Below are 23,821 nucleotides of genomic sequence, written 5' to 3'. Positions count from 1 at the left end.
GCACCACCAGGAAACAGTCGAGAAAGCCGGCAGGATGAGGCGCTACAATGTTGCTGGTAGTCTTCTTGCTACTTTGTTGCAGTTTTTGCAGGCGTCCTGAAGCAGTCAGCGGTCGATCCTTGGCAGAAGTCGAAGAGGGAAGTGCAGCGGAACTCTGGTGAGCGCTTTCATTCGTTATATGGTGAGATACCCACAGGAGAGACCCTAAATAGCCCACAGAGGAGGATTGGCTACAGAGAAAGGTAAGCACCTATCAGGAGGGGTCTCTGACGTCACCTGCTGGCACTGGCCACTCAGAGCTGTCCATTATGCCCTCACACCTCTGCATCCAAGATGGCAGAGGTCTGGGACACACTGGAGGAGCTCTGGGCACCTCCTCTGGGAGGTGCTGGTCAGGGGAGTGGTCACTCCCCTTTCCTTTGTCCAGTTTCGCCCCAGAGCAGGGCTGGGGGGGATCCCTGAACCGGTGTAGACTGGCTTATGCAAGGAGGGTACCATCTGGCCCCTTCAAAGCATTTCCAGAGGCCAGGAGAGGCTACTCCTCTCAGGCCCTTTCCGCCTATTTCCAAAGGGAGAGGGTGTAACACCCTCTCTCTGAGGAAATTCTTTGTTCTGCCTTCCTGGGACTGGGCTGCCCAGGCCTCAGGGAGGCAGAAACCTGTCTGAGGGTTGGCAGCAGCGGTAGCTGCAGAGAAAACCCCGGCAAGTTAGTTTGGCAGTACCCGGGCTCTATGCTGGAGACACGGGGATGCATGGAATTGTCCCCCCAATACCAGAATGGTATTGGATTGACAATTCCATGATCCTAGACATGTTACATGGCCATGTTTGGAGTTACCACGGTGACGCTACATATAGGTTTTGACCTATATGTAGTGCACGCGTGTAATGGTGTCTCGGCACTCACAAAGTCCTAGGAAATCGCCCTGAACAATGTGGGGGCACCTTGGCTAGTGCCAGGGTGCCCTCGCACTATAAGTAACTTTGCACCTAACCTTCACTAAGTGAGGTTAGACATATAGGTGACTTATAAGTTACTTAAGTGCAGTGTAAAATGGCTGAGAAATAACATGGACGTTATTTCACTCAGGCTGCAGTGACAGTCCTGTGTAAGAATTGTCTGAGCTCCCTATGGGTGGCAAAAGAAATGCTGCAGCCCATAGGGATCTCCTGGACCCCCAATACCCTGGGTACCTAGGTACCATATACTAGGGAATTATAAGGGTGTTCCAGTGTGCCAATCAGAATTGGTAAAAGTTGTCACTAGCCTGCAGTGACAGTTTTAAAAGCAGAGAGAGCATAAACACTGAGGTTCTGGTTAGCAGAGCCTCAGTGATACAGTTAGGCACCACACAGGGAACACATATAGGCCACAAACTTATGAGCACTGGGGTCCTGGCTAGCAGGATCCCAGTGACACATATCAAACACACTGACAACATAGGGTTTTCACTATGAGCACTGGGCCCTGGCTAGCAGGATCCTGGTGAGACAGTAAAAACACCCTGACATATACTCACAAACAGGCCAAAAGTGGGGGTAACAAGGCTAGAAAGAGGCTACCTTCCTACAGTTATGAGCTGTAATTCTTATAGGTCCCTTATGTTTATATATTACAGGACTCTAGAGGTTTCTCAATTTTATGGGTAATAAGACATTTCTAATCAGTCGTTTAGCCCATGAGGAAACAAGATTTGTAACTCCAGCTATGTACTCTGTAATAAATATTTCTTATTACCGTGGGTTAGTCTGTTGTTAATTACCCCTACGATCTGAGTTAGTTAATGTTGTCCTTTTTCATTAAAATGGATAGCAAGTGGATCAGGATGTGTGAGAAATTCAGAGAAAGAGTATATCCTGTGAGGGTAATACAACAGTCATGCCTCAGTGTAGCATAACACCAAGAGAACAATTATTGACCAGCAATCTGACAGTAAAAACATATTTGTGCCTAAATATTCTATACGGAGAGCCAGATGAACAGGAAAAGTCTACTTCTATTTTTTTCAAAAGAAACAACTTTTGGGGGATTTTTAATGAAAAAACACAATTTGTCCACCAGTAGGCAAAACAACTAAGGCACAACGAAGAAACAAGCCATGCTTTTGTTCCATAATTAAAGGCTAAAACATGCTTCACCCATTTTCTGACAAAAAAGTCAAAGTATTTTGCCAGGCTACATGTGCCACAAGTTATTGTGTCTACCTTTTAAAATGCCCTTATGAGCATATCAGTGGCTGTTGACTTTAATGAAACAACATCAGCTAACTCGGATTTAAAATTTTAGAGGTCATTAATAATACTGTGATAATAAGTAAAATCTTTTAGAGAAATAGCTGGATTTAAAAATGTGACTGCTTAAACTCTTGTGGGCCAATTAGAAATGCCTTTTTTGTGAGAAATGGACATTTATTTAGGGTCCATATGCGGGCAACATACATGGATTACAGTTCTTAATCTATCAATGTATTCGATACTTAAGTTCAGTACTACAGTTTTTTCACTAAGTCTAGTGGATGCCAATAACGACTAAATTATTGCTAACACCAACTAAGTTCTGTTGATGAAGTGTCTACAAGCTCGAAATGTAAAGAGGATTTTGGCCGGCTAGTAGATTTAACTTCATCACAAATTGTGAATAAAATAACTTTTTTAAGGAACATAAAATAATGATCGTGTGACTCCTTATTAGGAAAAGTGCAGAACCCAAAGTGGACAATTCAGAGCAATACATGTACTAAGTGCAGCCTGGTACTAGGCACAACACAGGCACACAACAGGCTGAGTTTCTCCCCCTTACCGCGCTAAGAACGAAGTGTGATATTAATTCAAGAAATAGTTTAAATTTAATTGACTTGGGTCTTCTGGGATCTATCTTCTAACGAATCCCCATCTTTTGATATCCTTTCTTTTATAGATTTAAGTAGTGTTGTTCTTTCTTGAAAACTTGGGCCTTTATTCCATTTACTCTGCAAATTCCTTGCCGGGTTCAAAACGTGTGCAAAAAGCAAACCTTGTGGTCTTGTGGGATTTTTCCTACACAGTTTTTACCAAGTTAAATCTTGTGTGTATTGTGTGGGCTTTTGCCACAGCTGGCATTATACACTGGGCCTATAGCCTGTTACATGCTCTGGAAGATACACTGTTAAAACAGGAGTATCTTCTTAATTCTAACCTGAATTTTACATGTGCTATAAATCTAAGTTCTGATAGAGACATCTAGTTGCAGATTCCTTATCTTAGATTTTCCCTCAGGCATCAGCCTTGATCTGGAGGTGTTTCTTGAGCAAGTACCCCTGTGCCCCGTTATGTGGTGTCAGTCGGCTCCGCATTCGTCGTAGGCATTGTCTACACCAGATATGACGTCACAAGTTCTATATGAATGCCCCCAGCACGCTTATGTCAGTTCTTTTCTTTTTATGCCAGCCAGCACTGATCTGAAGAAAGAGCTACCCCTCAGTCATTTTTGGACTGGGCTTTTTTCGACATTTTGTTGAAGGTTTTTGAGTGTCTTCACTCCTGGTGCGTTGAGGATGTCTTCTCTAAAGACCGGGTTCAAGCCCTGCAGAGCGATGTCCGTAACTGATTCTTCACTCATCTGCCCTTGGTGTCTGGAGCGCGACCCGAAGTCGTACTCCGAGTGCCGGGCCTTGAATTGGAAAGCTTTGAGGGAGAGCGGTCCCTAAAGCTTTTGGCAGCCCAAGTCTTGATCTTGGTTGAGAGGAAGGTTCCAGGATCAGTCACAGAGCCCCAAACCTCCCCCCCACCTGAACCGCCCCCCCACCCACCCCCACTTATCGTCTCATCGTCACACCTCTCCAAGTTCTCAAGCCAATCCAGTAAGTCAAGACACAAGAAGAAGTTGAAGTAGAACAAACGTTCTTTGACCTCACTCTGTTGTGTAGTCATTTTAGCTATAGTTTACACATTATTTTAGCAAACCTGGCCTGCTGCTGTGCACTTTAACCAAGATATGTTTTATTCTAGCGCCGTTCTATTATTTAGCAATAGCCACATTTGCGGTCTTGTTTTATTTTCTCTATCTAACTGTTCTTCGCCTAGGTCAGAACTACGTTCTTAAACAAGACATTTATTTCACTCTGTGCTTTTCTCAAGGCTGTAGTAAGATATGTTGCCCGCAAAAGTGGTATGCTTTGTCTCCAATGTTCACAGAAACATACGCAATCTTATGTGAGGATCCTTTCTTGGAACATCAGCTGTTTTATTATAAAAACACTACTTTGACCCATATACAATAGAGGGAGATTCCAGCCAGATGACCACGACTGTATGCTGAGTGCTTTGCTGCAGCTGCTTATGTAGGCTACAGGCCTCTTGCTCAGGTATGATGGATGATGTCTGAAGGGCAGAATTATAGCTTAACATGCTGTGCTCTATCATAGCCTAGGTAGGAACTATCCTTAACAATCGTAGTGACAACATGGTAGCGTTATTTTTGTTTTACTCTCCTTGTCACAATTTTGTTCCTGTCATGCTTCATCGTCCTAGTTATTGCAATACATGCTTTATTATCTAAGATGCAGTTACTTCAATAAAACCTTATTGAGCTATATTCTGCCTCTGATTGTCTTTGCATATGTGAGACTAATGTAACTGAGAGAAACGGATGAGATCTGAGTGACCACGATTTCCCTGAGGAGTCATTTGTGTCATGCGCCTGGTTGCCCAATCATCCCTGCTCTTGGGTGGAGATGAGGCACTGCTAGTTAACCGGAAGAAAACCTGGATTAGGCCAACAGGTGTCACCTGGTGTGGATTCAGACTCGGTCCCCCGCAGTACAAGTGATTCTCCCACCCAAATCCAATAGTCTCATTAGAATAATGAGAACCTACGTGACAACCCTGTCCGTCAGCCGACGAGACATGGGATCAGGAGCGTCGTCACTCTAGGCCTCTGTCCGCGGAGCCTCCTTGAGTTTCCGGGAGCTGGAGCGACCCCTGCCCAACACAGATAGTTTTGTAAGGCCATGCGCCTAATTTTTGGGTAGTCTGACTCTGCTGGAGCTGCTTTGGCCCCGTGGGGTCGGAAGGGGCCCCCTCAGTTTCTGCGCCAGAAACTTTAGCCTCCGCTCTGGGGTGTCACCCATGGATCTGTTCTTGGATCTGAACCGGTCTTGGTCATGCTACCTCAACCTTCCGCAACACTGGTTCTGACGCCGATGCTCCTGCACTGCCTGTGCCTCCAGGTGGCGTTCACCCCATCCTCATTGCTGACTCCGACAAGGAGCCGGATTGATGTAGCACAATTCCAAAGGAGCCTTGTCCCCCATGTCAGATCCTGACCCTTTTTCTTATGGGTTGGGGTACGGTGAGGAATGGGAGGGGTTGCTGGACCCTTTAGAATACCAGCTCCAAGACACTGTGGACTGGCGTACGGACGTCGGTGAAGCCAGTGGTCTGGATACTTCTCGAGACACTGCCATGCTGTCTCCCCCTAACATGGCTATATAGGAGGGAGCGTCTTACTCAATGGTTGTGCGAAGAGCAGCCCAGGTCCTGGGCCTCTAGCTGCCTTTGGGGACAGACAGGACTAACCTCCTGACGGAGGTGCTTCAGCCCAAGACTTAATCCTCTGAACCAATATTGCCCTTTAATGAAGCCCTTACTGATGTCCTGCTGGGTACCTGGTCCAAAACCAGCACAGGGACTCCTGTGAACAAGACTATTGCCCGCTGCCATCGCCCTACACCGGATGACCCAGGGTTCCTAACACAACGCTCTCCCTTTGAGAGCTTGGTTATCCACTTCCCAGGGCTCGTTCCCTTCCCCACCAAAGGATAGCAAATCTAAGAGGCTGGACATACTTGGGAAGAATGTTTTCTGCCGTCCTGGTATTGTGGGCTGAACACTGCATGCCTTTTGGACCTTTACTCCCATACTTTGTGGGATACGGTTGCGCAAGTGCTGCCACAAGTCCTGAATAAGCCCCGGACTATTCTCTCGGAAACAGTTGTTGATGGGAGAGATGCAGCAAAGTTCATGATCCAATATGCACTGGACACTACTGACTCACTGGGCAGAGCAATTTCATTGAAAGTGGCCCTTAGGTCCCATACCTGGTTAAGGATTGCTGGCTTTTCAGGGGATGTCCATGCCAATCTTAAAGTCATGCCCTTTAATTGTACCCGTCTTTTCAGAGAGAAAGCCGACTCTGCGCTCAAGCACTTCAAGGATTCTTGTGCTATAGCCCGGTTCTTGGGCCTCGTGGCGGCCCCTCATCCCCTCAGTCTGTTTTACGGTCCTTTCGTAACTATGGAAGGGGCAACCTGCCATGTCAGTTTTCTTCCAGCCACCTAGCTGCTCATGCTGCCCAGCCTCTGCAAGACCGAGGACGTGGGATCCACAGTCCTTGTGGATCAGGAAGCCAGAAGTCTGGCCACTCTACCACCCCTCCCTCTACAGCTGCTTCCAAACCTTCCTAGTTGGACTATTCACCACCAGGGACCAGTCAGAGGCAGGATCTGCATCACCTGCTCTTCTGGCAGTCCATCACGTCAGACAGGTGGTTTTTGCAAATAGTCAAGGGGCTACTCCCTCTTCTTTGAGACTACTCCTCCATGCATGCCACCATCTTATGATCAGATGCTTGAAGATCACTTGCCACTCATCCACGAGGAGGTTACGGCTCTTTTGGCCAGGGAACCTCAGAGAAGGTTCCTGTGCCAGAACTAGGTTGTGGTTATTCCCACTACTTTCTGGTGCAAGGACAAGGGCCACCGCCCTGTCCTAGACCTCTGGTCCCTCAATCTCCTCCTCAAAAATGAGAAGTTCAGAATGCTCACTCTGGCTCAGGTTTTATCTGCCCTGCACCCAGGATACTGGATGGTAGCGTTGGACTTGTAGGGCGCTTACTTCCACATTCTCGTCCTGCCTACTGAACTTACTTGCGATTCACAGTAAGCCACAAGCACTTTCAGTTCACTGTGCTCTGCTTTGGCCTTACCTATGCCCCTCGGGTGTTTACCAAGGTGATGGCCGTGGTTGCAGCTCATCCACGCCGATCAGGGGTTTGTCTTCCTCTATCTTGATGAATGGCTTTTGAAGGCAGGCTGTCCCAGGCTATTGTCTCTGACCTCCAGACTACGGCGGACCTCCTTCCTTCGCTGGGGTTCACTATAAATTTGTTGAAGTCACACCTGAATCCCTTTCAGATGCTCCCTTTCATCAGAGCTGTTCTGGACACAGTGCATTTTCGTGCTTATCCTACCGAGCGGGAAGTCCAGGAAATTCAGACTATGATACCGATGTTTCAGCTTCAACCCTGGATTTCGGTGAGAATGACTCTGAGGCTGCTGGGCCTCATGGCCTCCTGTATCCTGGTGGTGACACATTTCAGATGTCATATGCGGGCTCTGTAGTGGACCTAAAGTTCCAGTGGGTTTAGCATCATGGGAATCTCTCTGACATGGTCCAGATCTCGGAGGGAACTGCATGAGATCTGCAGTGTTGGCTAACTAGCAATGATTGGGTCAGCAGCAGATCCCTTTCCCTTCCCCAACCAGTTCTGATAGTAGGGCCAGATGTGTCACTCCTTGGATGAGGTGGCCATGTGGGAGATGCGGAGGTCAGTGTCATCTGGTCTCCGAAGGAGTCCGGACTCCACCTCAACCTGCTGGAGCTCCTGACGATTAGATTAGCATTAAAAGCATTTCTTCCCTCTCTGAAAGGGAAGGTAGTGCAGGTGTTCACAGACAACACCACAGCCTTGTGGTACTGCAACAAGCAGGGCGATGTGGGGTCATGGAGCCTTTATCAGGACGCTTTGCGCCTCTGGACATGGCTGGAACAAGAGGGCATTTCCCTGGTGGGTCAACATCTGGTGGGCTCTCTGAATATCGGAGTGGACGAACTCAGCCTACAATATGTAGACGATCACAAATGGAGTCTCCATCTCGAGGTGGCGCAAGTTCTCTTTCAACAGTGGGGAGAGCCTTGGTTAGATCTGTTTGCCTCCACAGAAAACATACAATGTAAGCAGTATTGCACGTTGGAGTTTCCAAGGCAGCAATCGCTTGGCGATGCTTTTTGTCACAAGTGCAACTTAGGCCTCCTGTACTCCTTTCTGCCTTCACCACTTCTGCCCAGAGTTCTCAAGATGATCAAGAACGACTGGGCCCAAATAATCCTTGTGGTTCTGGCCTGGATACAAAGAGTTTGGTATACCGAGCTATTGAGCATGGCCATCAATCCTCAGATCAGACTGCCACTTCGGGAGGATCTTCTGTTGCAGCAGCAGGGGAGGGTCTCCACCTGAACCTGTCCACTCTCTGCCTTCTTGCATGGAGGTTGAGTGGCTGCAGTTGCCAGCTTTTAACCTTGTGCCCGAAGTCTATAATGTAATCTTGGCAGCCAGGCGTCCCTCCACCAAAACTGTATACACCTGTTGTTGGAAGAAATTTGTGGCATGGTGCACAGACAAGTCTGTTGACCCCCTTTCTTCCCCTCTGAGGTTTTCTTGTTTGCACTTTCGCTAGACCAGCAGGGTTCTGCTATGGGCACTCTCAAAGGTTATTTGTCTCCAATCTCTGATTTCTTGTGATTGCCTGATCAACCTTCTTTGTTTAAATCTCCTGTTGTAAAGAGGTTTCTTAAAGGCGTAACTCATATGTTTCCTCCGTCCCCATTCATTATGCCCCAGTGGGACTTGAATTTGGTTTTGACATTTCTGATGTGCGCTCCTTTGAGCCTTTCCACAATTGTCCTCTCAGGCGCCTCACTTTGAAAACAGCCTTCCTTGTGGCCGTCACATATGCCTGGAGATTGAGTGAGTTGCAGAAATTATCATCTAAGCCACTCTACCTTTCAGTGTATCCTGACAAAGTGGTGCTTCACACTTGGGCCTCCTTTCTGCAAAAAGTGGTCATGCTCTTCCATGTAGGCCAATCCATCTTCTTTTCTACTTTTACACACCCCCTTATACTTCTAAGGAAGAGGGGAGACTCCACCGCCTGGACCCAAAAAAGAGCATTGGCGTTCTACCTTGATAGTACCAAGGAGTTCTGGGTCCTTTTGTTTGTACAACCAGCAATAATATTCTTTGCCATGTTGTGCTAAGGGATCTCATTGGATGCTTATATTATTTTTTCCACATCTATAACTTTGAGACTTAATATAACTCGGGAAACTGCTCAAGATGGTCTACTTTTATATTAGGTTGCTAAGCTTTAGATGTGGATTTAACATTTACTGAGTTTTAGTATCAAGTTATTTGCCTCAGGCTTGTTTTTTAGGCCTTTAAGGATTTTGAAAAGTTTTGAGTTCCTTAAATTAAATCAGTTAATGCGAAAGCTATTCTAATCTTTAATATAATCCTTATTAGTCTTATGTAGTGCCTGTTTAACAAGTGAAATGTTTGTTGGCTCACCAAAATGTAGTGGATGAGTACATGCTTGAATATAAGTGTAGAGGTAAAAAAGGAATGTAAGTTTTGAAATTAGGTAAATGAAATTATATAGGGAAATATTTTGTATTTGTAATACAACAACAAAAAAACTTTAAACGCATTTGTAAGTCCCAATTCGCTATGGTGCACTGTGTATAAAACGTGTTGCATGTCTATATTTTCCTTCATGTGAGGTCCTTAAAAACGTTCTTGCATTTTCTAGAAGTAGAGTTTGCATGTATTTTAGTTACGGTCCCATAGGAACAATCTTTTTGGGGAGGAGTAGAAGTTATCCCAGATGACCCAAGTTCACCAGACTTTTTCCTAAGGAATTTTTGGAAGCTTATTTGACATGCTTGGTGCATATTTGTTGAGAAGAGATTTTTATACAAAGTGTGATTTTTCGATTCAAAATCCCTTAGAGAATGTTATCCCCTTTAAAAAAAAAAAAAAAAAAAAAAAAAAGCCTAAATTATATGTAATTGACCAGGCAGCACGTATACTAGTTGATTCATTCAGCGACTTTTGCTGATAGAATGACTATTTTCAGCCATCTAGGAGAAGGAGTCAAATATGTAGCAGTCCAGATCTTTCCTACACTCTTTATAGAAAGATGCATCCCATCTAACATCAGAAAGGTTCGAAATAAGCTGAACTTGTCTGTTTGCAAATTGTGAAAGAAATTAATTGGCTGATTGCATTGTGTGTGAAAGTTGCAAGCAGGCAACCATATTGTTTCTCACATATGTTCAGAATCAATGTCATCATTAGTAAATATTAGTAATCATCAAGGACAGATGCAAAAATTACCTCCAGATCCCCAAAATAACTTTCTCCAAGAAAGGCAGTGAGGCAGAAAACGTCTCCGTAATAGACCTGAGCCATCAAATTGTTTCACCATAATTCAAGGCCAGTATTCTTGCTCTTGCATTACGTATACACTTTAACTGGCCTTCCCAACTACTTCATATAAAGGTCTGGACCCTGATGCAGTGTCAACGATGTAGAGCAGAAAAATGGGCATGTCTCCCAACCCCACACCTAGCCTGCCCAGGTCTGGAGCAGGAGTAAAAATAATTTCTTTGAGATCCACTGTGCCCTTGAATAAGGACCTGCACTTCAGTTAGAACTTCAGAGATAGTGATGTGGTGATCAGGAGATAGAAAGGTAGATTGGAAATGGAGAAGCATGACCCCATGCCTTTCTTGCCTACCAGGGACCCCACGGTTAATAAGGGATTGTTCTCTGGTGTATCATGTGACCAGAAGTCAGTGGAGCCCACAGTGTATTATCCTCAAGGATCTGTGGCTGGGTCTCATCCAATAAATACCCAAATACATGCTTTTGTGCCCTCTTCACCCAAGATATATTCACCAGGTCACTGATGAAACTCTGACCTTTTAAATAAGAGTACAAAGCATACTAACTTAGAGAGAGTAATATGTTGCGTAACGTTTGTGAAATTTTTTTTCTCTTCTGTCTTTCAGGTTCAAATTCGGCCGTGGAATTTAAGTGACAGTGACTTTGTGATGGATGGTTCTCAGCCTCTGGACCCAAGGAAGACTATCTTTGTTGGTGGAGTGCCACGACCTCTACGAGCAGGTAAGAAGAAGAACAAGACGTCAAATTGGAATGCTAAAGACAGCCCATGAATTGTGGGTGCCCTCACTTGACTACACTCATTAAAAGGTACTACATCAGGGGTAGCTCCTCCATTTGGGCAGAGGAGCGTCGCCCCCGCCAGCAGCAACAGGTGACAAACTTCTACGCTACAACGATAATAAACTGTTTATTACCGTTGTAGTGTAGAAGGGGCGGGGCCACGGGCCATGATGAGCACAAAGGGGGAGTGCTCTGCACTCCCCCTCAGTGCGCATGTATGTTTGGCTGGCCATCTCAGGCCGGCCAAACATACAATCGCACTGAGCTCTGTCCAACCTGGCCACGCAGTGCCAAGTTAGAGAGAGAGCAGGCAGACTCTTCCAGTTTGCCTAGGAGCGCCCTGGCTGAGCTCTCCAACCAATCCGAACACTGCTGTTATGCTGGCAGCAGCATGACAGCAGCGTTCAGATTGGCCGCAGGGCAGGCTGGGAGCTTGTGCCTGCGGCAAAGCCAAGAGGAGTGCGAGGTGGCTGTAAGTGTTTTTTTTAAATTGTTTTCATTTTTATTTTTATTTAAAACGCTACTGTACTACCTGAGGGTTTTTGTAAATTATCAAGTGGTGGTTGCTATGTAAATGAATAATGAACTGAAGGAGACAGGAAATCAAAACTGTAAATAATGAATATGGAAGCAAAACTAACACCCAAAACCCTTTCCTGTCCTTGACTAATGTCTAACCCAAAGTGCTGTATTCCACCAAACATTTGACTGACACCAGTCAAATGTTACAAGAAGCAAGTGACTAAAAGAATATTTTAGGACTCTGCAGATATGAGGTTTCGAACAAGGATAACAAGAGAGTCTGCAACGAGGAGAGGTTGTACCCAAAAGCTGATGGGAGGGGTAATTGCAGCGTATATTGCAAAGTTGCAAGGCTCGAAGAACAACAACAAGAACTGCTGACTTATCTATTGATGAAGTTGCCAAGTCTAACCTGGAATCAGCATTTCTTTACCTTTGGTTACATTTTCTGCATGTGCAATTATCTGTGCATTGCTAATAAAGATTACTTAACAATCCTATAATAATGTAAAGGGCACAGTGGTGCTAATATAAAATACCATGCATCTTAAGCTCTGAGTACTCGGTGACTCATCTTCTAGCTCCAACAAAGAAACAGAAATGGCACACTCCTAGTAATGCATATTCATTTAACCATTCTATGGGCAAGAAAAAAAATAGGTTAAGATGGTATGGAAAAATTGTTTCCCCTCAAGCCTTTGAGTTCATCATCTAGATATATTTCACTGTCTCTTTCTACGTTTTCGGAGAAAGTGGGGCAGTGTGAAAGAAGAGACTGCGCTTGGCGAGCAGTTGGTTAGCACACTGCAAAATAATACTGACTACTGAATCAACCGTAAGTTTATCTGGGGAAATCGAAGTTGTGTTTATAATTTTCTTAGTGTCCGCAGGCGCTCAGTCTGAGTTGTACACCTATTAACAGTGGTGATACTGTGCTGACTCCAAAGGTCTAGCAGCTAACGGAATGTAGTCTTAACTCAAACACTTGGATGTCCAATGTCAGCACTGCTGTATGCTTCTGAGAAGAAGTATCTTGTTATCTCAGGACATAAATGTATGCTACTGATCTTCCTCTAACTTGGCCACATTTCAGAGCACATAAGTCCATTCTCCACTTATCAGGCATCTAACTAATCTGGATATACTGCACAAACTAAGTTATAAAGTAAACCCTCCCACAGCTCACCACCGCGCTATCCCTGGTTATTCCTGTGGAACCTCACAGGTCAGAATTTTCAAGGGGGAATAGACCATACTTACTCCTGTGCACCCGGACACCAGAAACAGCCACGGCGTCGGAGTTCTTCCATGGTTAGATTTTGATGTAAAGAAGAACATTATCTACATACAGCAATATGGTCTGCTGTGCCAGTTATACATGCGCTAAACCTTTCTCTTCCTGGAGGACAAGTCAGTTGTTGCATTGCCAGAGCAAAAATGATGTCTAATGATGGGCAGCCCAGGCATGTGCTGCTTTCCTATGACTTTTGATTTGCTATTACCCGCCCATTACAAATGTGTGATTACAAATGGTAATCAATTTCTTTCAACGTTTTTTTTTTTTTAATTGTTTTCTTAACAGTGGAAAACAGTCTATAGCTAACCAGTAATGATGCATATCAAAAACTTGTATTAAGCATGCAAAGTGTCTTTAAATTACATTTCTATGTATAACATAGTATCCACAGCCCCCTCGATCTTACAGCATTCAAATCTAAGTTATTTTTCCTCACCGGTTCCCATCTCTTTCAGTACAACGAGTAGATAATCCCACCTTGGGGCATCAAATACCTTTTCCATACCCGGGGATGTGACAGCCCAGTGGGTGGGACCTCCAGGTATGGTAGCCATCAAATAACGCATCCTACACCGGTTGTGAGAGTTGTTTCTCCCCGAGATAAAGTTACATTACCTTTATGCACTAGTATGGTTTGGTCATAAAATCCACCCCGCCGGTTTTGCAGCTCTCGGCAATTTTCACGTGGGAAACTCATTTTATTATATATCGTGTTCATTAAGGACAGACTTTTAGTTCCAGTTTACACTGTTCTTTAGTTTGTTTTCCCAAAAGGCATTAAGTATGTTTGGAGATGCACATTTTTGCATTTTGTGTGCACCGAAAAGGTTGTATGCTTTTGATTGGCACCAGAATGGACAAAATGTAGCTGACATCGTTGTTATTTTTATCCTGAAAAATTCGAGGTGCTCTGGCAGTGGTGAGCATTGTGAAATGGCGCTCCTAAGTTATTCAGAGGATTCAATTCCATAAGTCAAAACCCAGGTTTTTTTGTAAAACAGTATTTTTCAGGAGTTTATATTCAATCTAAATGTCCTCTGAATGCATCCCATATCACCATTCTTCTGTCGGCCACTGAATCGATGACTCAAGATGTAGGGCAAGCACATTTACACTTAGAAATGTTAAGCAGCTATTTAATAATTCGACAGCAGTAGTCACTTTATCAGGAATTGACATTGTGAGAAGCTTCGTATTGGCCTTTGGGTTAGGGCTATTAGGAAGCAATCTGTTTAGAGGTGCTCTATGTAGACCCCTTACCTCCACCTGCCATCTCACTCTGGTTTTGGTTCTATTTATCCCAAATCTTTTCACACATAGTTGAATATCTCTTTTTTATGTATCACTTATTCACATTTCATCAGCCTGTCCACACCCTCTAGCCATTGTGTTTTAATTGGATGAAAGGGATCGGTCCAGTGCAAGGCTCCATCCCTTGTCATTAGCATCAGAGATCTTCTTTCCTCTTTCTCATCAGCGGTAGGTTCCATTGGTGTAACTGATGCAGTGGCACCGGTGCCCGGAGGCATGAGGGACCCACTGAACCCTGATTAGTGTTGCATTTCACAGTTCAAACACCAGCCAAAGGCCCATTTCTGTCCTTGCTTTAGGGCCCATGACACACCAGCTACGCCACTGCCTCTCATATAATTACCCTGTCGATGCCTTCTAGTGATTGCCGCTAGATGATTGTAGTTTGTACCACAAACCTCTTTCCACATCTCAGGTTTGCGGCAAGGATGTTGAAGGTTAACCAAGAGAGCAGTACATTTGATATGAATTGTGGGTTTTCAGTATGAAGAGCACAGTGTTGGAATGGGAGAGCTTAATAAAACCTCCCACAAACCTAACAATAACTAAAACACTTGGCTCTCAGGTACTTTAGTTTTGACCAGAGATAGATGCAGAATGATAAAGCCAAATAGTAGTTTGTGTAATCAATTTTCTCTTCAGCTAGGGATGCTCATAAGCCCCATTCATGACAGATAACGCAAAGTCATATCCCAGAGGTCACGTATCTGCCTCTCTCAGGATTCTGTTATTCTCAGTCCTCTGACACAGCAGTGGTTGCCTCTTTCTCCAGCTGTGCATTGGAATAAAAGTCTCCCTCCATTCTCTGCCACTGTTTTGTTGTAGTGTGTGTTTGTGTGCGCTAACCACATGCTACCATTAGGTCTTAGTTTACATTATCCTTGACAAATGTCTGCTGCTGGGCCGTCCTCATGCCTACCTGCCCTTCAGACTTGCCTTGGCCTGCAGCAGGTCCTGACCCTGGCCAGTGTTATCCCAAAGAACTGCTAGTTATGGGGGCCTAGAAGCAATAACTATGACCTCCCCTATGAGGGCAGGATTAAAGACAAAGATCATTTTGGTACGATTTGCTCCTTATGAGGCCTGGCTGCCCAGTGCAATTTTCTCTTTATTATCGCCCTTATCCTGACCACAGTCCCCAGGGGCACTGTTAAACACCCATGAATGGAAATAATATGCTAGGGTGACAGTGTGTGAGCTGAAGTGTTTATCACTTTAATTTATCTGCTCTTCAGTGGCAATTTAAAGTATCCTGTATACTCTGGCATATGTGGACATTGTGAAAGGCATATCTAAGATCATTAGTGGCAAAGCCAAGGCCCTGGATGGGAGGCATAACCTATTTTCCTGGCTGTCGTACCTGATATCTGAGATGGCAAGATATTTTTTCTTTGTTGAGAGTGAAGCTGGGAGCTCTAAGTATGATACTTTCTTTGACATGATTAATACTCACTATATTATAGCTAAGAATGATGACTCTGCAGTCTCCTAGCCTCTATGATTGAGTTTGCACTAGTCAACAGTCTGTTGAGGACTAGTGATACTTCTTATTTGGACAGGCACACAAAGGGCCTTATTTGTTTCCTATGGTATTTAGATTTCGGCGGATAGGATATCCATCACCGTTGTGATGGAGTAAGCCCTCTGCCGAAATCTAATTCCAGTCCAAAATACTAAAGCTGAACCTTGTCACATTTTTAGGTCAGGTATAACAGTGCAGCTGTTGGGTCGACCTATTGTTATCAGTTCTTTAAAATATACATAGTGAGCTTTGGCTGTGATGTGTGGACTATTAATTCTTCACCTTACGGTGTTGGTTGTTTTATATTTCTTTCTACCTTCCATAGAGTGTTTTCATTACAATGCATGAGGGGCTGTTTTAAATTGGAAAATGTACTCATTGACTACAAATTCATTTCTTTATCTGATACATGGTTTGGAAACAGTTTTAAAAAAAAATATTTTTTTCCTGACTCCAGCACAAGAAGTTACCACCATTACTACTACGACAACCGCTATTAGCAACACCACAACCACAGTGGTTGTGTATGCTTTACCACACAAAATTCTCTAGCGCTGCTACTTTTAGTTTGAACTTTGTGTAGCAAATCGTTAATAATAAGGCTCCTAATAGATGCTGCAGCCTTTTTGATATTTAACACCTACATTTTTCATTCAAGGTAGCATGTTTAGAGCAAGATGGCCGAATGACAGCACAGAATTGTTGTTCTGCCAAAGCCCCGCACAATCCTGAAGATATCTTGTTGCTGGGATACGATTTATGTCCCGATTGTGTGGCACTATATTGCCTGATACCAATCTACAGAGCGAGGAAGCCCTGTAGAGACAGCAGACCTTTATGCAGGCCCTTACTGCCTCTCGGACTCGAGGAGGAAATGGTGGGACGGGAGAAACAGCTGCAGATGAGTGGTGGTGTGAGGCCACTGTTATCTGCAGTGGTAATAAGGCAGAGAGGAGTGCAAGCCACTGCCTGTAAGCTGGCGAGCCGTGGAACAACCAACACACTGCAAGATTTTGAGCAGGCAGCATCAACACTGGAGGAGTGATCTGGGCTGAGGCAGACCTAGAGCTGTTGGAGGGGGCGGCTGACAGAGGACAAATTTAGTATTACGCGTCTGTGACCGACAGGAGTGAAAGTGAAAATCAAGACATGTCCACCTGCCGCTAGAATTCTGGGCCACATGTTGCCCGGGAAATCCCACCTGCTCCATCACCCTTTAACCTGGGAGTTGTCTTTGGCAAAACTGCAAGAGTAGTGACCAAGGGTGAGAGGCCAACATCTTCCCCTCCCCTCGAAAGCAGCTGCTCATACTGGGTACCATACTGAAGGATTATGCCACAAGGTGTGCATGCGGGCTGCCATTAAAACAGACTTGAGACGGGACAACATGATAAAAGACCCCAAAGGCTCTGAGGGTGGGAAAATAAGGGCTTCACAATCTCATGGACATCCAGAGTCAACTTTATATAACAACTTGGATGCTGTACATCTGTCACTATTCTGAGCTGTGGTGTTATGACCTAGGGCCCTGATCCAGTGGATGCTCTGCGATTGCGGATGCCACATAGCCGATCATTCCACCCTTGGTATCTTCTGCATTATGCGGAAGGAGAGAGATGAGTGCTCTAAACCCCAGCAATAAAACTAAATGAACAGATAAACCAAGACTGTGTAGGGTCATCTGCCAGGCTCACAAACCGAACCATCAATGCTACAGAGGAAACCTGTGGATCCGAAGACTGCAACAAAGCCTACACTACAGGGGATTCAGGCATGTAGAGTGGTGCTATAAAACAAAATAGGTGAGGTGGTTTTTGATATTAGCCTGCTGCGATAAGACCTCCATGTGGTTCAGATGGGATGACGAACACAAAAGACTGCATTTCTGAGCTAGAAGACACTGTAGCCATTTTTTGTGCAGGGGTTGGCAAGCTGAAAAAAACAACGAAACACGTGGCTGAACAGATGGAGGATGCGGAGGACTGGGCCAGGAAGAATAACATTCTTATTGTGGGGGTTCCACAGAGAGCCAGGGGTAGCAGCCTCGCAAAATTTCTTTGTGAATTGTTAGAAAAATGGGTCCCCATACTAGAGCTATTGTTCTGCTTAGTGGTGGAACAAGCACACAGAGCCCGGAAGCCAACACTGCCACCAGGCACACCCCCAACAGCTATCATAGCAAGATTGGTAACCTATGTAGACTGTTAGTATACTATGGGTGGCCAGGCTCAAGGGTAATGTCAGCTTTGATTCCCATTAGATAATGTTCTTTACAGCACTAAGCGAATGCAGCAACAGAAACCATTTCAGGGGTGAAACCAAAGATGAGTGCCACTCAGTTAGATTACAAATTTGCATATCCAGCCAAACTTAAAGTAACTTGTGTACAGAAAACATACTTTTGGAGGACTATGAAGCAGGCTGGTCATTGGTTAAGGAACATTCCATTCCATCCCAGGATACCACTGATGAGCACCCCCACTGGCTTCATGGATCATTAGCGCCTCAGCCCACTGGTGCAAGTGAAGGAGCAATGATAAGACCATTACCTGAGCCATTGCACAGCCGATGTATTGCCACAACTGTAGGAACATAGCAATCAATCGGAGGGAGAGAAGGATATGTCTGAAACTATGGATGTGCAGCTTGCAGGGATGACAACTCCTGAAGATGATAATAAATGCAATAATTAGGGTTGATGAATCTGGGGGAAGAATTGTGCAGACAACATCATTGTTTTGGGCATGATGGCCAAACCAAAGAATAGAACAGGCCTACCAGTTGAGGATGAAACCAGCAACAATCCAGTGTGGGGTGGCAAACACACATTCTGCGAATACTGCACCTTACCCAGTACACACAAGGTGCTAGTTAATATAGAGTAGGTTACTCGTAATATATTTAAAACGAAGGTTGACAGATGCGACTGGTGATATGCAGTTGTGGAGTGAGAGTATTGTTTTAATGTTGTTTTGTCGCATAGGCTCTCATTAGTCTAATGAGACTAATGGATTTTGAGCAGCAAGATTGTCCACGGGGTGGGAGACTGAGTCTGACCCACTGTGGGTGACACCTGTTGCTTTAAATCCGGGTTTTGCTCTGGCTAACTAGCAGTGCCTCATCTCTACCAAAAGATAGGGATGAATGGGCAGCCGAGCGCATGACCTATTAGGCTTCTCAGGGTAGTCGTAGTCACTCAGGTCGCATCCGGTTCTCTCATTCACAATTCGGTCTCGCACATAAATGACAAACAGAAGCAGTATATGTTCTAATGATTGGTTTAATAAAATGACTGCATCTTAGATAGCAAAGTGTGGGCTGCAATAACCAGGACGACACAACATGACAATATTAAAATGGTGACTAGGAGAGTGAAACACAAAAATAACGCTATTATATTGTCACTAGAATTTATGGACTATTTCCTTTCCAAGTCATAATCTGAGCACAGCATGTTAAGCTCTAATTCTGCCTTTCAGGTTCCCCCGGGAGGACATCAACCCTCATTCCTGAGCAAAGGCCTGTAGCCTGTGTTAGCATCTGCAGCGAAGCATTCAGCAATCAGCATACAGTCGTGGTTCCCTGGCTGGAATCTTCCTCTTAACGTGTAATAGGACTAGGAAGAGTTTTTATAATAACACAGCTGATGTTCTAAGAAAATGTCCCTACGTATGGATGTGTATTTTCTATCAATGTTGGAGACTAAACTTCTACAACATTCACCGGCAATGTACCAAACTGTAGCCTTGACTGAAGCACAAAGTGATCAAGAATGTCTTGTTTGAGAACACAGTGCTAGGCTAAGCAAAAACAGTTAGATGAAAATAAAACAAGACCGTAAAACTGGTTATTGTAAAAATAACAATGCGAAGCCGAATAAAATATATCTAGGTCAAAGTGCACAGCGGCCTAGTGTATTAAACTAACATGCATGGAGCTATAACTAAAATGGCTACACAACACCCTCCCCTTGTCGGTTGAAAGTGGTTCAAAGCCAAAACTAAAATTTCATTACTAAAAAGCTCAACCTAAGATATATATAAACCAGGTCAATTTTGACAAGTTAAAAGGACACACAAGCATACTACGTGGCAATGTAAAACATCAGCATATGACGTATAACCGAATTCAAAAGACATGTCAATTAAAAAAAGTTCCAAACTAAGTACGAGCCATGGAGAACAGGAGATCTTCCACTTCGGCAGGTGTCAGAACTGGAAAGTCCGTGCCAAAAATGATCAAGGAGCAAGTGTGTTCCATAGCCCCAGTGTTAACCAAAGCGGCATCCCGTGGCGTGCCCATTGAAGAGTTGTTTGCAACGTCCTCCAGGAAGGGTAACTCATAATTAGCTTCACGTAGCAAACGCAACCTCAGTGCGCATGTCTGGTAATGAACCCTCAGTGAGAACATTAACAGATCAGCATCTTTTGCTGGGGGGTGCTGCTGTGAAAGACAAACTTCCAGTGCATGTTCAAAAGAGCACCAGAGGCACCGAAACACAGGCTGCACACAATACAGAACCGGTCTGAATAACAAAGACCAGTCACACTCCAATTGCTCCAGGAGTGTTGCTCCAAAATGCTGCATCATACGCTCACGACACAGCTGTGCTGATGGGAGCGCCGTCATTTCTCCTTGTTGCGGCGGGACAGCCATTGCGCATAAACAACAGCAACAGCAGGATGCTAGCTAATAAAGCCAAAGTTATCGGAAATCCCCCAAAACTACAGAAAATTGAGTGGATAGCTGAAGGTATCAAACCGAATATGGAGGAGAAGGTGTGAACGAAACCAGAACCAACGGCTTTGAAAAAATGTGCTATCCCAGTCGTGCTGGACGCATTAAATATTCGTCCCACGAGTTCACCGAAGTGTCTCGAAAAGTTCATATTTAACAGGGACTGTATTTCTGCTGATGAACTTGCCACTTGAAGTGCGTAGGTCTCACACGCAGATGTAAGGGCCACATGCTTTTGAAACAGTAAAGCCTTGAGTCTACTCAACTTGTCAAAATTCACATTTGAAGTAGCAATGTGAGGCCAAATATCAGCTACCTCCTTAAATTTAGTGGGGGGAAACAGTACGTTCCCGCAGCATGTAACAACCTTAGAGACCGAAACAACGTAAACTATTCCGGCCCGCAAGCCACAACAGCCTTCACTATTGAGAAGGCCGTAGCTGCCGTTTGAAAGTACCTGGAACGTGGGTCTAATCAAAGGGACTGGGACTCCCTTCAGAGAACAAGCCAAGTTTGCAGCCGAGGCGTTACACGCCCCATGCAAGGACAGCTGCTTACAAATCATCGAATGGCTGACTGAAGTCTCACATTCACTACCGCTAAGAAAGACCTCTTTCATGCCATTGAAGCATTTGTATGAGAAGGGAAGCTCCCACACCTCATGGATGTAACTATCTCCCAACTTTTCATATCTGCCTACCGGAATGTGTTTTAAACAGGAGGTGAATTGTAGTGTGGAAATAGGCAGAGTAATAACCCCATGTATTAACCACTCAGCTGATGGTATTTCGGCCACAGTAAAAGGCAACTTTTCTAATTTCTCGATGTTAAGCATAACATAAGTCGCTTCCTTTTTAGCCATTTGTTGTTGTTGTCGAGTTAGATTGAAAGAAGAAAATATCTCCCTTGCACTGACGTGCTGCCATGGAACGCGACCCGCCTTCAATGTTTGAAGCGTCCAACCCAACTGCATAATGGACCTGATCTGACTCTGTCCATGGTGTAAGGAAGACATATCGGATTGTATAATGTCTATAGCAGAAGAGACAATATTATTGATGGTATATATCCAGTCGGACAAGGTGTTAATCCCATTATCCACAACAGCTAATACCTTTTTTTAATTTTCCTGGTCTATTTGCCTTAACCGGGCTGCAGCATCTTGTTGGGAAAGTTTACAAACCTCATTATATACTGCATATAAAAAACACTTCTTACATGGTGCTCTAGGGACTGACAAGAAATCTTGTAAGTCAGTGGAGTTAGACAGGAGATTGAGGTGTTCTCTAACCGCGTTCAGTGAGGATGATTTTAGCCACTGTTGGCGTAATTTTCCCACACTATACGTTGTAATTATTTCTGCATGCTCTGGTGATATATAGCGAGGGTCTGGCCTACTCGTCCTAAACCCGAGGAGTTAATAAAACGTTGATGACACACATTGGTATCTATTGGCCACAATAACCACCCGCCTGGACGTGTCAGTGAAGCATTAAACGTACCATTATGGACCCACTGATCGAGCTCATCTTCAGTTGCATTCGTATATTTTTGCCATTTATAAAATTTTGCGGGGGCAGGTATAGTAGGCGTGTTTAATTCCCTAATTGTTGCTAACCCTAAACAACTTGTTTGTTGCACTGTTTCATTTAAAAAGATCATTTGGACAGGGATGAGGCATGCTCTAAACAATGTTTCCTTTCCCTTAATTTTCCAATTTTTTGTTCCCCAGGCACTTTTCAGATCAATTGTTTTGGACCAATATTCATAGCCTTCTATTGATAACCAGGAAACAAAGGATTCCGAATATATACATTTCGTATTGGTCAATAACATGTGTATATCTTTAGTGGGTGGTACCTTAAAATAATATGACTAAACATACTTTTGATTGTGCCCAGAAAAATATGCGAACTTTTCAGATTATGTTTTGGAACTCCCTTGCGGTGGAGTTGGGTAATGTTCCCATTGCGTGTAATTAAATACAGTTTTGGGACTGCTCGCTCTATGTATGAAATGGTGCCCATTGTAATTATAACAAAACATATCACCATAATTTTCGTTAAATTGGTAAACATCTTTGTTTTCAAAGACAGTATAATATTGTAATTCAGTCATCATAGAATCAACAGTTTTCACATCCCAATCATCAGAAACAATGCCTGGTATCACTATATCATTCATTGATAATTTGAACACATACGGTATTTGAAGAACTTCCGTGGGACCATATATATCAAACATTACTTTGTCCTAAACAGTCCTATCAGGAATTGGCACTGCGGAAATGTTCACAAAGGATAAGTCTCTTCGCACTTTATGTGAAGAAAAATGTGGTTTCAAAACCTGTTCCACCAGTTCAACTGTCGATCTTTCAGGTAAAAAAATGACCATGTATCAACAAGAAAAAGTTAATGACAAAACCAATCCAAAGTAGAAAGGCTAGGACAGTCAAAGAGAGCCATAGATAATTCCATGGAAAAATAAAATAGGTTTCTTTTAAGCCAGTTTATTAGCTTACGTGTACTTGACAAATCAGCTGTCGAAGAGGCGAATGAGTCTGAGAAATCATTGTTGAAGTCGGCAAAATAACCAGAGGCAGTTCGTGCAAATGGCGGAGCCGTTGTTAGTGGTGGAGTTGGTGTTTCCTGTGGTGGCACACTGTAGATGGCACCATCCGTTTGGCTTGAAGTCGAGTTGACTTGGTCAAATGTTTCTAAATTAGTTGACGTTAGTGGAACTAATGCAAGATCATCTTCCACCCTCCCCATGCTCGGAGAGGTGTCAGTGTTGGTGTAAACAACTTGTAGAGGAACTTCTTCGCCAGTAGTGAGAGGGATTCGGGAACTACTGGATGTTCCTCTTGGTCGACTGTGCAGGATCAGCCACATGGTGCAGTTTGACATTGTCAATAGAGACAAAACGATTTTCTTTGGCACCTGCCAACGGTGGTAGAATAACAGTTCTGGTACCATGTATCCCTAGTACAGGGACTGGTGCTCGATAAGAAGGGCCAAATTCCTTTTTTACTGCGACTTTTTCCACATACAAGATCCCCAACTCTGGGAATGCAGCCGGTAGATGTTACAGGCACATCCTTAATTCCTGTGGAGGCAGCACTTTTGAAAGAATTATCATCACAGAACTGTTGCAATTCCTGTAAGACAGTGACACGTTCATTTATGTCAAAAGGTGTTTCTGCTGTCTCCACGCCAGGACCATCAAGATCCGGAACATACATTTGAGTTCCGAACAGGCACTCATATGAAGTACGACCCCCCAGGGACCTTCTAGGCAGATTATTTAGTGCTAAGCCAGCTACGACCCGTACCTAAGACTCTGGCTGTTAAGGATTGCATTAAATCAC

The 23,821-nt window shown here is 44.2% G+C and overlaps 1 protein-coding gene across 8 annotated transcripts in view; it reads left to right on the top strand.

Annotated features, from left to right (window-relative positions):
- Nucleotides 1-23,821, top strand: part of CPEB3 (cytoplasmic polyadenylation element binding protein 3) — a 543,123-nt gene that overhangs the window by 448,300 nt on the left and 71,002 nt on the right. For all 8 annotated transcript variants that reach the window (XM_069239797.1, XM_069239803.1, XM_069239805.1 and 5 more), the window contains one exon: nt 10,891-11,005. In XM_069239797.1, the coding sequence (XP_069095898.1) occupies nt 10,891-11,005 (115 nt within the window). The remainder of the gene's footprint in view (nt 1-10,890; nt 11,006-23,821) is intronic.

Source organism: Pleurodeles waltl, chromosome 6 (genome assembly GCF_031143425.1).
Source record: "Pleurodeles waltl isolate 20211129_DDA chromosome 6, aPleWal1.hap1.20221129, whole genome shotgun sequence".
NCBI classification, from domain to species: domain Eukaryota; kingdom Metazoa; phylum Chordata; class Amphibia; order Caudata; family Salamandridae; genus Pleurodeles; species Pleurodeles waltl.
This window is presented reverse-complemented; position numbering and strand designations above follow the sequence as displayed.